Source organism: Oncorhynchus masou, chromosome 11 (assembly GCF_036934945.1).
Source record: "Oncorhynchus masou masou isolate Uvic2021 chromosome 11, UVic_Omas_1.1, whole genome shotgun sequence".
NCBI lineage: Eukaryota > Metazoa > Chordata > Actinopteri > Salmoniformes > Salmonidae > Oncorhynchus > Oncorhynchus masou.
In genome coordinates this window covers 54,753,169-54,766,858 of record NC_088222.1, presented here as the reverse complement: position 1 = coordinate 54,766,858, position 13,690 = coordinate 54,753,169, and the positions used below count along the sequence as shown (strand labels likewise).

The window sequence follows — 13,690 nt, the reverse complement described above, 5'->3', positions numbered from 1 at the left end:
AGTGCCCTAGACCACTGTGAAATCCGGGAGGCCCACATATACATATTTAGCAGATGATATTGCGGGTGTAGTGGATGTCATTGCGGGTGTAGCGAAATGCTTGTGACGCATTTAGCCTTGGTGCTAGACTTTAATCTACTTTGTGACAAGGTAACAACAAAGGAATTGGCTAAGGCAGAAACAAGTAAAGTTGCCTATAGACGCTCATCTAAATGTTGCATCTTCCCTACTAATGATTAAGGTTTGGGAATGGGAAGCTGATCCTATATCTGTACCTAGGTGAAACTTCACTCCGGAGTATTAATCAACCCATATTATACCCAGCCAGAGTATAAATAAAAAAGGGGCTGGGTTTGTGTTGAGAGAGCATGTTGTTGGCGCCCTCGTGTGCCTGGTGGCGGTAGTAGCGGCGCAGGGCTTGGCTGCCCGGGTGGCACTGGCACATGTGGAGGAAGTACTCGTCGGGCCGGTTGGATGTGTAGCCACAGTCCTCGCACACGAAGATCTTGGAGCGACGCTGGCGGTAGGCATACTGCTGGAAAACGCCATGGATCTTCCTCAGATGGGATTCGAGGGAGCAGCGCTGGGTGAAGGCCTTGTCACACAGGTCACAGCGGTACGGACGGATACCTGGCGGGAGGGGAGAGAGGGTGTGTGCGGGGGCAGGTGCTCAAAATAAACTCCCCCCTGTTTGAACATGTTTTATTTCATAATGCATATCTCGAAATTCATAACATTCCAAATGCCTCTGTTGGGAACATTTTTTAAATTTTCTTCCATGGGTCATTCCTGTTAGGCGGTGCCTTTTCTGTCCCCAGGAAATAACACCTCTTATTTAGATTCAAATGTTTCGTTCCAAAGGGCTTAAAATATCAAGTTAGGTGTCCTTTACCATAAAAAAAAAGATATGACTCTCAAAAGGGGATTTTATGCATTTTGACCATTTTGTTTTCAGTGGATGTAGGTGTTTTTGCCATGTCCCTGCTGCTATTTATCCACTTCTACGATATTTACAAGTCATAAAATATTCAACATATTAATTCATTATTTTATAGTCCTACTTTTTAAAATCTGTCATCCTTTTTTTCATGATTACTGTATTTATTGTTTCTTTATTTAATATTTTCTGTGTCCCTGATTTCTACTCATTCCAGGGTTTTTCTTTGTTTGTACTACTTCCTATTTCCTCCTAAAAGTGATAAACAAATCAAAATATGTTTTATATTTGACATTCTTCAAAGTAACAACCCTTTGCCTTGATGACAGCTTTGAAGATAGCCCTATTTGGTAAAGGACCAAGTCCATATTATGGCAAGAACAGCTCAAATAAGCAAAGAGAAACAACATTCCATCATTACGTTAAGACAAGGTGGGCAGTCATGTTTTTTCAAGTGTAGTCACAAAAACCCTCAAGCGCTATGATGAAACTAGCTCTCGTGAGGACCGCCACAGGAAAGAAAGACCGAGTGTTACCTCTGCTGCAGAGGGTAAGTTCATTAGAGTTACCAATTTCAAATATAAATTATAAACTGGGTGGTTCGAGCACTGAATGCTGATTTGCTGACAGCTGTGATATATCAGACCGTATGACAAAACATTTACTTTTACTGCTCTAATTAAATTGGAAAAACAGTTTATAATAGCAATAAGGCCCCTCGGGGTGTCACGTTCTGACCTTTATTTTGTTTTGTCGTTATTTAGTATGGTCAGGGCATGAGTTGGGGTGGGCAGTCTGTTTGTTTTTCTATGATTTGGGTATTTCTATGTTTCGGCCTAGTATGGTTCTCAATCAGAGGCAGGTGTCATTAGTTGTCTCTGATTGAGAATCATACTTAGGCATTTTGTTAGGGAATGGCACCATGACTCAGTGGTCCAGAAATGCAGCAGCGTTACCGATCATGCCGTGATACAGACCCAGAAAGAAGACAAAAGTACCTTGAGAAAAAGAGACCGAGATGGCAGAGATACAGGGAGATGGAAAAAGAAGAGGGTAGTGGATGTCAGTGAGAGAGAGAAGCTGTTCTAAGGAAACAATGGAGAGAGACTACGAGAGAAGAAAGGCCAGAGCAACAGCTAGGGCATATTTTACCCCTCCCCCCACACCTCCCCCACTTCCTGAACATGACCCAATGTCAGGGCTCTCAAGGTTAGAGCAAGCTTGCAGCTGGGCACTTTAATGTTTTACTATTCAGGATATACTTGAGTTGTGTTCACAACAGTTCCTTATATTTATGCTCTATTCTATATTACTAAACCAAGCCCATGCTAATTATTATGTTTTTGGTGTGTTTTTTTATTGATTGGTTTGCTGATTGATTCATTGAATAGCTGATTGATTAACTGATTGGTCGATTGATTACAATACTTATAGTGATTACAATACTAATAGTGCTTACTGTGTTTTAGGCAAAGACGTCAAGGTCAAAGAAAGACCAACAATACAAAGACAGATCAAGAAACATCAAGCCACCTTGGAAAAAGAGAAAGAGAAAAGGAAAATGTAAAAATAAAAGATTCCAACGCATTGGAAATTCCAAATCTCCTCGCTCAAAAGTGAATGAGACATCATCCCGTCCATCCAACCATTAGAAGAACCCTTCGGTCTACTTGGAGGTACATAAAAGACACTTTGGAAACCATTGAGCTACAACTGGAGCACAGGGACTTGCAGTATGTGAAGGGGAGTGAAGAAAAGGTGAGAGAAGGGTGGAGTGGGAAGAGTTTTGGAAAGGAGTGAAGTGGAGGAGAGGCAAGGAGGTGAGAGGAAATAAGGGGAGGGGGTGGCACTTTTTAAAGGTTCACGTATCCTTATACTGTATGTATGACATATTTTATAAATGCTGTTTAAAACTTTTTGAATAACCATTTTAGTAAGCTTGAACCGTGAGCCCAGAATTGTTTAGGAGCAAAATGAGTTGGGCTATTTATCATAAAATGCCTGATTTAGTGTTACTAATCTTGAACTAATAGTGATTTTCAAATACAATATAATTGTTTTAGATCAAGCTATGTTTTTCTAATGCAATACTTTTTTAATAATCAGTTTTTATATGCTTGTTTAACACTTTTTTGGTTACTACATTATTCCATATGTGTTATTTCATAGTTTTGATGTCTTCACTATTATTCTACAATGTAGAAAATAGTGCATATAAAGAAAAACCCTGGAATGAGTAGGTGTCCAAATGTGTATTTTTCCCCACTTTACCTACAGTCCCAGTCAATCTCTCTCGCTCTCTATTTCTCTCTTGCTTCTCCTTCATTTTGGAAGAAATGAATGTGTTCGAAACTGTTCAACTATTGTATTTCTCTCTCTATGAGTCATCTACTCACAATATTTTATGTACTGCAGTGCTAGCTAGCTGTAGCCAATCCTTTCAGTGCTAGATTCATTCTCTGATCCTTTGATTGGGTGGACAACATGTCAGTTCATGCTGCAAGAGCTCTGACAGGTTGGAGGACATCTTCCGGAAGTTGTCATAATTACTGTGTAAGTCTATGGAAGTGGGAGACAACCATGAGCCTCCTAGGTTTTGTATTTAAGTCAATGCATCTTGAGGAGGATGGAAGCTAGCTGTCCTCCAGGTGCTACCCTCCAGAGTGCTGTCAAGGCTTCTGTAGACCTTCTTTGCAGAATAGTGTGTGTGTTTTAATCCATTTTTGGGTGACGTGAATATATTTAGTATAGTTCTATCTAAATGTTTTAAAATTGAAAAGCCTCCACTAGTGTGTGCGTGTGTGTGTACAGTGCTGTGAAAAACATATTTGCCCCTTTCTGATTTCTTATTTTTTTGCACGTCACACTTAAACGTTTCAGAGCATCAAATAAATGTAAATATTACACAAATATAAACCAAGTAAACACAAAATGCAGTTTTTAAGTGATGATTTTATTTATTAAGGGAAAAAAGCTATCCGGACCTTCATGGCCCTATGTGAAAAAGTAATTCCCCCCGAAACCTAATAACTGGTTGTGCCACCCTCAGCAGTAACAACTGCAATCAAGCGTTTGCGATAACTGCCAATGAGTCTTTCGCTGTGGAGGAAATTTGGCCCCCTCTTCTTTGCAGAATTGTTTTAATTCAGCCACATTGGAGGGTTTTCAAGCATGAACCGCCTTTTTAAGGTCACGCCACAGCATCTCAATCAGATTCAAGTCCGGACTTTGGCTAGGCCACTCAAGCCATTCGGAGGTGGACTTGCGTTTTGGATCATTGCCCTGCTGTAGAACCTACCTAAATAAATTGATCACTTAAAAACTGCATTATGTGTTTACTTGGGTTATCTTTGTGTAATATTAAAATGTGTTTGATCTGAAACATTTAAGTGTGACAAATGTGCAAAACAATAAGAAATTAGGAAGGGGACAAATACTTTTTCACAGCACTGTGTATGTTTGCATGCTTGTCACCTGTGTGTGTGTTTGCAAGTTCCCCACCTGTGTGTGTGTGTGTGTGTGTGTGTGTGTGTGTGTGTGTGTGTGTGTGTGTGTGTGTTTTTTTTCACACCTCTCACCTGTGTGAGTCTGTGTCTGTGAGTATTGCATGCCTCACCTGTGTGTGTCTGTGAGTATTGCATGCCTCACCTGTGTGTGTCTGTGAGTATTGCATGCCTCACCTGTGTGAGTCTGTGAGTATTGCATGCCTCACCTGTGTGAGTCTGTGTCTGAGTATTGCATGCCTCACCTGTGTGAGTCTGTGTCTGAGTATTGCATGCCTCACCTGTGTGAGTGCGCATGTGCCTCTTTAGGTCGAAGGTGTCATTGAAGCCCTTGCCACAGCAGTGGCAGGGGTGTCTCTTCACCATGCTGTGGCACTTGAGGTGGCGCGTCAACATGCACTGCAGGGGGAACACCTTGTCACATTCCGAACACATGAAGTCACCCGAGCTGGGGGGGACACGTGGCTGGGGCTGAGAGAGAAGACAGGGACTTGGAAGTTATGACACAGACACTGCCTCTGACACTGCTTCAATGTACCGTAGGGGACCTTGGGCACATTCAATCAAGCATGATAACTCTAAAACTCTTCACATACATAAGTTGTAAGTTGCGTATTCTCCTTTTACAGTATATCACACAGAAAGAAATCATATTTCTAATCAACAGGTAACTTCCAAAATAAAGGAAATAACCAACATAAAGCACAGATACTGACTGGTTTTGTCACGACTTCAGAAGTCGTTGCCTCTCCTTGTTCGGGCGGTGCTCGGCGTTCGACGTCACCGGTCTTCTAGCCATCATTGATCCTTTTTTCATTTTCCATTGGTTTTGTCTTGTCTTCCCACACACCTGTTTTCAATCCCATTCATTACCTGTTGTGTATTTAACCCTCTGTTTCCCCTCATGTCTTTGTCAGAGATTGTTTTGTTGTCAGTATAGTGTGATTGTTGCATAGGTGCGCGTCGGGTCCTCGTACCCATGTTTGGTTTGTTTGTTCATTTATTGTTATGGAGCATACTCGTGGAACTGTATTAAAAGACTCCATTTTACACTCAGTTTGACTCTCCTGCGCCTGACTTCCCTGCCACATATTACACCTATGCATGACAGAATCTCTGACCAAGACATGAGGGGAAACAGGGTAGGGATAAATGGATCCTCGATTCCGGAGAGGAAAAAATGTTCACTGGAGATTCCGGTTGTGGTGGTGGTGGTGCTGGAGAAACTCCCTGTCTCTCCCAGCGATCCATTTTCTGGACAATGTGCTCCATGACGGAGCTGATACATTCAAGCTCCCTCGCTTGTTCCTGAACGCGTTCCTCCAGGTCCATGGGCAAAGTGTGAGGATCCATTTATCCCTACCCACGGGATACAACGGAGATACTGCCGGCTGCCAGGGTTTCCTCCTCAAACTTATATCTAGCCACGGCCTCCCCGCCCGAACAAGGAGAGGCAACGACTTCGGCAGAAGTCGTGACAGGTTTTCTGTTTCACGCCTCTACCTTTTTTTAAAGGTATTGGTGACCAACAGATGCATATCTGTATTCCCAGTCATGTGAAATCCATAGTTTTGGGCCTAATGAATTGATTTCAATTGACTGACGTCCTTATATGAACTACAACTAAGCCTAAAACATTCTTGATGGTTGCTAGTCAGCTACAAGTGCCAGTATACTCCGGTAGTTCTAAACTATGCCACTTGAATCACCCATCTCTTTGCATAGCCCAGCCACAACATGCATTTTTGTTAATCGATCCATAAACAATTTCATGAATATCTCTGGATGATTTTGAAATAAAGTAGGCTAATGCAATTGAACAGCCAAAACTATTGCTTATTGAAACTCCCAAAGCCATTCAACTATTATAAAACATTTGAAGCAATAGCCGACACGCGTGTGGCTAAAGCATCATTTTGCACTGCTTTGAGACAAGCGTGGTGAATCAATATTTGCTAGATTTTTCTTTTCACTGAATCTCCATTTCGATATTGGTTGGGCTACAATTAGGCAGTAGTGTAAACTACTTTAGTAAAAATACTTTAAAGTACTACTTAACACTTTCACCCGTGAGTTCCAAATATCTCTAACCATCGCCCCTGCAAGTGAGTTTGTGATGTCAGAATGCTCTCACTGCTCCAAAATGTGATTGTTACGCAACAGGAGAGTTACCAGCGCTGCCCTTAAATCAAGGCACGCTGCCTGCTAATTATTTGTAGACTGTTTCAACTTGGCAATATCCCCCCATGATATCGTCCCTCATTTCTACCCCCCATGGACTTGAAAACCCCCCACAAATGAAATGACCCCCACAAACCCCCCCTAAAATGGTTTCATCCCTATTTAGATTTTGCGCTACGGTTAGGCTAGGCAGTAGGCTTGTATTTGGTGTGATAATCTGTGATGTCAAAAATGGTACACAACTTGTCAAGTTGTGTGCACTGGTCCTTGTATACACTGTAACAAGTACATCAGCAATTTCTAATATGCTGAAAAGTGACTAAGCTAAATTCATATTTTTCAGCAAATGAGCGCAGACATCTTTGACTTTGTTTATTTGCGCCTTATAGTGAATTGCATTCTGCGATTAGGGATTTTTCGCCAAGTCAAACGTAAACAAACATGGCTGCCATCATAAAGATTTTAGCTGCTGTTAGCTGACACATTTATTTTCTAAACAACATTACATTAGTCTCTTGCGCTAACCAGAGATGTGGTACATTGTAAACTAGTCTAGCTGTTAGGTCGCAAATTTATGTTTAGTTCTGTGTGATGCTTGGATGATGAAGTTTGCATTTATCTTTTAAGATGTTCTGTTCCAAATGTATAAAAAAATAAAATAAACGGAACTATCACATTTACATAAGTATTCAGACCCTTTACTCAGCACTTTGTTGAAGCACCTTTGGCAGCAATTACAGCGTAGAGTTTTTTTGAGTATGACACTACAAGCTTGGCACACCTGTATTTGGGGAGTTTCTCCCATTCTTCTCTGCAGATCCTCTCAAGCTCTGTCAGGTTCGATGGGGAGCAACACTGCACATCTATCTTTAGGTCTCTCCAGAGATGTTCAATCGGGTTAAAGTCTGGTCTCTGGCTGGTCACTCAAGGACATTCAGAGAGTTGTCCCAAAACCACTCCTGAGTTGTCTTGGCTGTTGTGCTTAGGGTCGATGTCCTGTTGGAAGGTGAACCTTCACCCCCCCGTCTGAGGTCCTGAGTGCTCTGGAGAAGGTATTCATCAAGGATCTCTCTATACTTTGCTCCGTTCATCTTTGCCTCGATCCTGACTAGTCTCCCAGTCCCTGCTGCTGAAAATCATCCCCACAGTATGATGCTGCCACCACCATGTTTCAACATAGGGATGGTGCCAGGTTTCATTGATGTCCTTCTGAAAGGTTTGCCCATCTCCACACAGGAATGCTGGAGCTCTGTCAGAGTGACCATCGGGTTCTTGGTCACCTCCTTGACCAAGGTCCTTTTCCCTCGATTGCTCAGGTTGGCCTGGCGCCCAGGTCTTGGTGGTTCCAAACTTCTTCCATTTAAGAATGATGGAGGCCACCATGTTCTTGGGGACCTTCAATGCTGCAGACATTTTTTGGTACCCTTCACCAGATCTGTGCCTCAACACAATCCTTTCTCGGAGCTCTACGGACAATTCCTTCAACATCATGACTTGGTTTTTGCTCTGACATGCACTGTCAACTGTGGGACCTTCTATAGACAGCCTTTCCAATGTATGTGCAATCAATTGAATTTGCCACAGATGCCACAGACTCCAATCAGGTTGTAGAAACATCTCAAGGATGATCATTGGAAACAGGATGTACCTGAGCTCAATTTCAAGTCTCATAGCAAAGGGTCTGAATACTTATGTAAATAAGGTATTTCTGTTTGTTTTTTAAAGCCTGTTTTCACTTTGTCATATGGGGTATTGTGTGTAGTAGATTGATAAAAAAACATATCTATTTAATCAATTTTAAAATAAGGCTGTAACTAACAAAATGTGGAAAAAGGGGTCTGAATACTTTCCAAAGGCATTGTGTATATATCTGTTTCTCACCGATAGAGGGAGTGGATCAGAAAACCAGTCAGTATCTGGTATGACCACCATTTGCCTCATGCAGCACGACACATTTTGTTCTCATAGAGTTGATCAGGCTGTTGATTGTGGCCTGTGAAATGTTGACGCACTCCTCTTCAATGGGTTCTATCTGAACCCCAAAATGATATCCTATGGGGACAGCCGAGGAACCCTTCTTTTGCCCTTTTTTTCAAAGAGTGTATCGGCCTTGATTTGACATTCCAAAACTCTCTACCTATGTACGGTAGCCCTACAACTGTGGTTTTACAGCAATTCTTTGGTAAGATGGTATTTTTCAAACAATGTAAACATACACAGACAAAAGACAGCGTACAGACGCACACAAACATCAACGACATATCACCTGCCAAGACCCACATGCTCCCACTGTCTCCATCTCCAGCGTCTGCAAGCCTCGATGTCACATGACCTCAAACCGAGCCACTCTGCCATTCTATGTTGCCCACACCCTTTCAATATTCAAATATAATGCATTTGATTCTTGCGCCATCCCAATGATGGAGGATCACTTGATTTCCAGCTTTCAAGTAAAAGTTTAACAGACATTTCATAGGCAGCATAGCTCGTAAAAGTTTACCTTGGCTCGGGAGACCAGAGCCAGTGCAGCAGGGTGATAAAAATGATTCTGGCCCATGGTCCGTGAGAGGAGATTAGACCAACCATGGCCCCTGTCTGGCCCTAACCCTGGTTCTTCCCCTGGTACTGGTCCTTGTCCACTTATTGGCCCTGCCTCATGTGCTGAAGTCAAGGAGGGGGTATCTGGCTCTGACAGAGCCACAGGTTTGGGTTGGTCAAGGCAGTTGAATGTTGCAGACTGTACCTCAGCATTCTCACTCACTGAAAAGGTAGACTCAGAACATGCACAGACATATTATATGAGAAATATATATTATCATGAGAAATAACCAGCATATGAGGCGACGTCAGTATCAAACTGCCTGTGAGGCTATTCTATAATATTCTATCCTCTGATTAAACAAACCTGTAACTTTCCTAAAAAATACAAGACTACAATTCAAACTAAATACAATACAGATCATCTTACTTATAAATATGAATTGATCAAAGCGATATTGAAATAAATACATTGTAATAAATACAGTAATTATAGAGCAAAACCATTCACACTGTTTGCCACAACACCGCAGTATCTATTTTCTCTTTCTCCCTTTTTTTGTTGTTGCATTTTTACTATTTTCTCAGATACTGCTATTTACAAAATTATAAGAATACTTGTCTTCTTGAACAATATGAATAAACATAAACATATCCAGAACTGACCTGATCTGTTGTCCTCTTTCCAGTCTGTCTGAACTGGGTCTCTCCACCTCCATCCTCCACAGGCCCCCTGTTTCTTCTTTTTCTTATACAATAGGAATGACCGCGGCATCCTCTCTCTCTCTCTTTATTTTTCTCTCTCTCGTCTCTGTATGAATCTTCAACTTTCTGATCCTGAGTCTACTGTTAAACGCACCACTTTTGGTTTTGTGTTCAGCTACAGGACCTGGTATCACCTTACACCCCCTCCACCCCCCACCCCCACACACACCTGCCCTTAGTCCTTCCATCACCACCCTTCCTATACCTTCCAACCAATGTCCGTTGTCCAGGTAGCTCAAGAAAATCACAACGCTCATTTCCATAGCACTCATTGCGATGGCAGGAGCGGGGCGGGGAGAGACGTTTTTTTACTGGTGCGCACCTGCGTTGACTGTGCGCCTGAGCCTCCTTTAACTGGTCCCACAATTGTTTTACATCCCAGGGAGTGAGAATCTGGCTTACACATTCAAGCCATGCAAATGTGGTGCCGGCAGTGCCTGGACAGAGGGCATGGTCGGAGTAAGAGGAGCATGCGTAGAATAGCCTGAACTGTTAGGAAAATCTGCCTTTTCTTTTCCACCCTGCTTGAATTGTCTGGCAGATTTAGGTCGCTCAAAAAACTAAGACAATGATCATTCAAATGCAATAGAAAGGGTTAATTACTCTACTGTATGCCCTCCCGTTGACTGCTTGGTTTAGAGAAACGGATAACACTTGTTTGCTTTACATCCCCACTCATGTCTGTTGATTTCTTGAGTGATTCTGCTTTTGGAAACAGACAGTAGAATGTAGCATGTGAATGCACAGAGATTTCTCCATTCAAACCACCTCCATTCAAACTCCCATAACTTTTCCAATGACACCCAAAAGTACTCAGTACTCGTAACACTCATTACGCACCTATCAATATAAGACTTTGTCAACCCGACTGCCTCTTAACTGGCGGACACACTAAACACAAATACTATTAAGGTATCTTTACTTTTACTCAAGTTTGACAATTACGTCATTTTTCCACAACTGGTCCTTCACTCTTAGAAAAAAGGTCCCAAAAGGGTTTTCGGCTGTCCTCAAAGGAGAACCCTTTGGGACCCATGTATAACAATATGTGGAAAGGGTTCTTCGGCTGTCCTCATAGGAGAACTCTTTTGGGACCCATGTATAACAATATGTGGAAAGGGTTCTTCGGCTGTCCTCATAGGAGAACTCTTTTGGGACCCATGTATAACCCTATGTGGAAAGGGTTCTTCGGCTGTCCTCATAGGAGAACCCTTTTGGGACCCATGTATAACAATATGTGGAAAGGGTTCTTCGGCTGTCCTCATAGGAGAACCCTTTTGGGACCCATGTATAACTCTATGTGGAAAGGGTTCTACATGGACCCCTAAATTGTTCTACTTGGAACCAAACGGGTTCTACCTTGAACCAAAAAGGGTTCTTCAAAGGGTTCTCCTATGGGTAATGCCGAAAAAGATAACACCTTTTTTTTTTACATAAGAGTGTATAGGACAGACACACACAGAGAGCTAGAGCGAGAGAGAGACAGAGAGAGACAGAGAGAGTCAGAGAGAGACAGAGAGACTCATGGCTCATTTCACTGGATTCTGAATGGCAAATACAGCTGCAGCAGCAAGACATGAACAACATGCAAATGCCATAGAGGTCAACAGAAGAGCATCTCAACACAACAGCAAGAGAATATTTACATAGCTAAGAATGGTTTTCAATTGTCCTCAGAAACTGTCAGCATGGATGGTACTAAAGAAAGAGTGTAAGCCTCAGAGGTTATTACTATAAGGTGAAAGCTAAAAGGGTTGGGGAATCCTGGGCGAGAGGGTAGGATGGTTTTCTTGCCCTTCGTTGTAATGTGCATACAATTTATGATTAATACATAATAATAATATTTTTTTTAAATCACACACAAAATACCAAAAAGATTTCAATTAATTTCAATAGCTGAGTCTCCCTCCCTATTCTTCAGACTTGCTGAAGGGGAGAATCTATTGAAAGTATTGTAGAAAAAGGGAAGTAAACCCAAGTCACTGGCATGAAAGGCAAACACCCTACACATCCCACCAATAGGGCTAAAACACTTACTGGGAAGTGTAGCTCATAGAGCTAGTATGGCTACAGTATGTTGTTTGAAACGGTCACATAGTGGTCGTAGAGTTTATGTTTGTGTGTTACGTTCTGACCATAGTTCTTATGTGTTTTCCTTGTTTTAGTGTTGGTCAGGACGTGGGCTGGGTGGGCATTCTATGTTGTGTGTCTAGTTTGTCTATTTCTATGTTTGGCATGATATGGTTCTCAATCAGAGGCAGGTGTTAGTCATTGTCTCTGATTGGGAACCATATTTAGGTAGCCTGTTTTGTGTTGGGTTTCGTGGGTGGTTGTTTCCTGTCTTTGTGTTTGCCGCACCAGCTAGGACTGTTTCGGTTTTGCCACATTTTGTATTTGTGTTCATGTTTAGATTTCTGATTAAAAAACATGAACTCTCACCATGCTGCATTTTGGTCCTCCTCTCCTTCGACGGAAGACAGCCGTTACATTGTGTGAAAATATGTAGTTCTATATAATGGATTGTGATTACATTTCTATGGACTCCTGGAGACAGGTTTGACAGACATCCCACTTGGCACAGACGTCATTTCAAGGTCTAATTTTGATGTGACAACTCATGTGAATTCAAAGTGAAATAAACAAAAATGGAACCGTGTCATTGGATTAAGGTTAAATGCTTTGTGGATAAAAGAAATTCATGAATCGTCTTTACGTTGATGACTTCTTTCAAGTCCAATCAGTTTTCCATGTTGATTTAACATGATCGGAAGGATTAACATAGATTTATTTTGATGAAATGACTTAGAAACCATGTTGATTTATCTAGTGTATGGGAATGGCTTCCTCATTTGGACAACCAGGATACTGTTGACTGTACTGTGCCCTAATGTCCTCCGGAACTGCGCTGTAACTGTATGCAAATGTATGCTGCAGCATGGAAATCAGAGAGAGAGAGAGAGAGAGAAATTAGAAAATATACAGACAACAAATTCCAGTTGGCTATACTAAAAGTCTTTAAAATCATCCTTAGCTCTGGCATCTTCCCCAATATTTGGAACCAAGGACTGATCACCCCAATCCACAAAAGTGGAGACAAATTTGACCCCAATAACTACCGTGGAATATGCGTCAACAGTAATCTTGGGAAAATCCTCTGCATTATCGTACAACAGACCATGTATTCACCCTGCACACCCTAATTGACAACCAAACAAACCAAAACAAAGGCAAAGTCTTCTCATGCTTTGTTGATTTCAAAAAAGCCTTCGACTCAATTTGGCATGAGGGTCTGCTATACACATTGTTGGAAAGTGGTGTTGGGGGTAAAACATACGACATTATGAAATCCATGTACAGAAACAAGTGTGCGGTTAAAATTGGCAAAAAACACACATTTATTCACACAGGGTCGTGGGGTGAGACAGGGATGCAGCTTAAGCCCCACCCTCTTCAACATATACATCAACGAATTGGCGCGGGCACTAGATAAGTCTGCAGCACCCGGCCTCACCCTACTAGAATCTGAAGTCAAATGTCTACTGTTTGCTGAGGATCTGGTGCTTCTGTCACCAACCAATGAGGGCCTACAGCAGCACCTAGATCAGTCGCCAGGACCACAAATACAAATTCCATCTAGACACTGTTGCCCTAGAGCACACAAAAAACTATACATACCTTGGCCTAAACATCAGCGCCACAGGTAACTGATCATTTATCACTCCAGTGTTAATCTGCAAAATTGTAATTATTCTCCTACCTCCTCATG

At 42.0% G+C, this 13,690-nt stretch overlaps 1 protein-coding gene across 1 annotated transcript; it reads right to left on the bottom strand.

Moving 5' to 3' along the window:
- Positions 1-304: 304 nt before the first annotated feature.
- LOC135547887 (transcription factor Ovo-like 2) lies at positions 305-9,178 on the bottom strand. The gene is made up of 3 exons (XM_064977099.1): positions 9,122-9,178; positions 4,722-4,911; positions 305-630 (listed from the first exon to the last, which is right to left on the bottom strand). The coding sequence occupies exons 1-3, from the start codon at positions 9,176-9,178 to the stop codon at positions 305-307; spliced, it is 573 nt and encodes a 190-aa protein (XP_064833171.1).
- Positions 9,179-13,690: the final 4,512 nt, after the last annotated feature.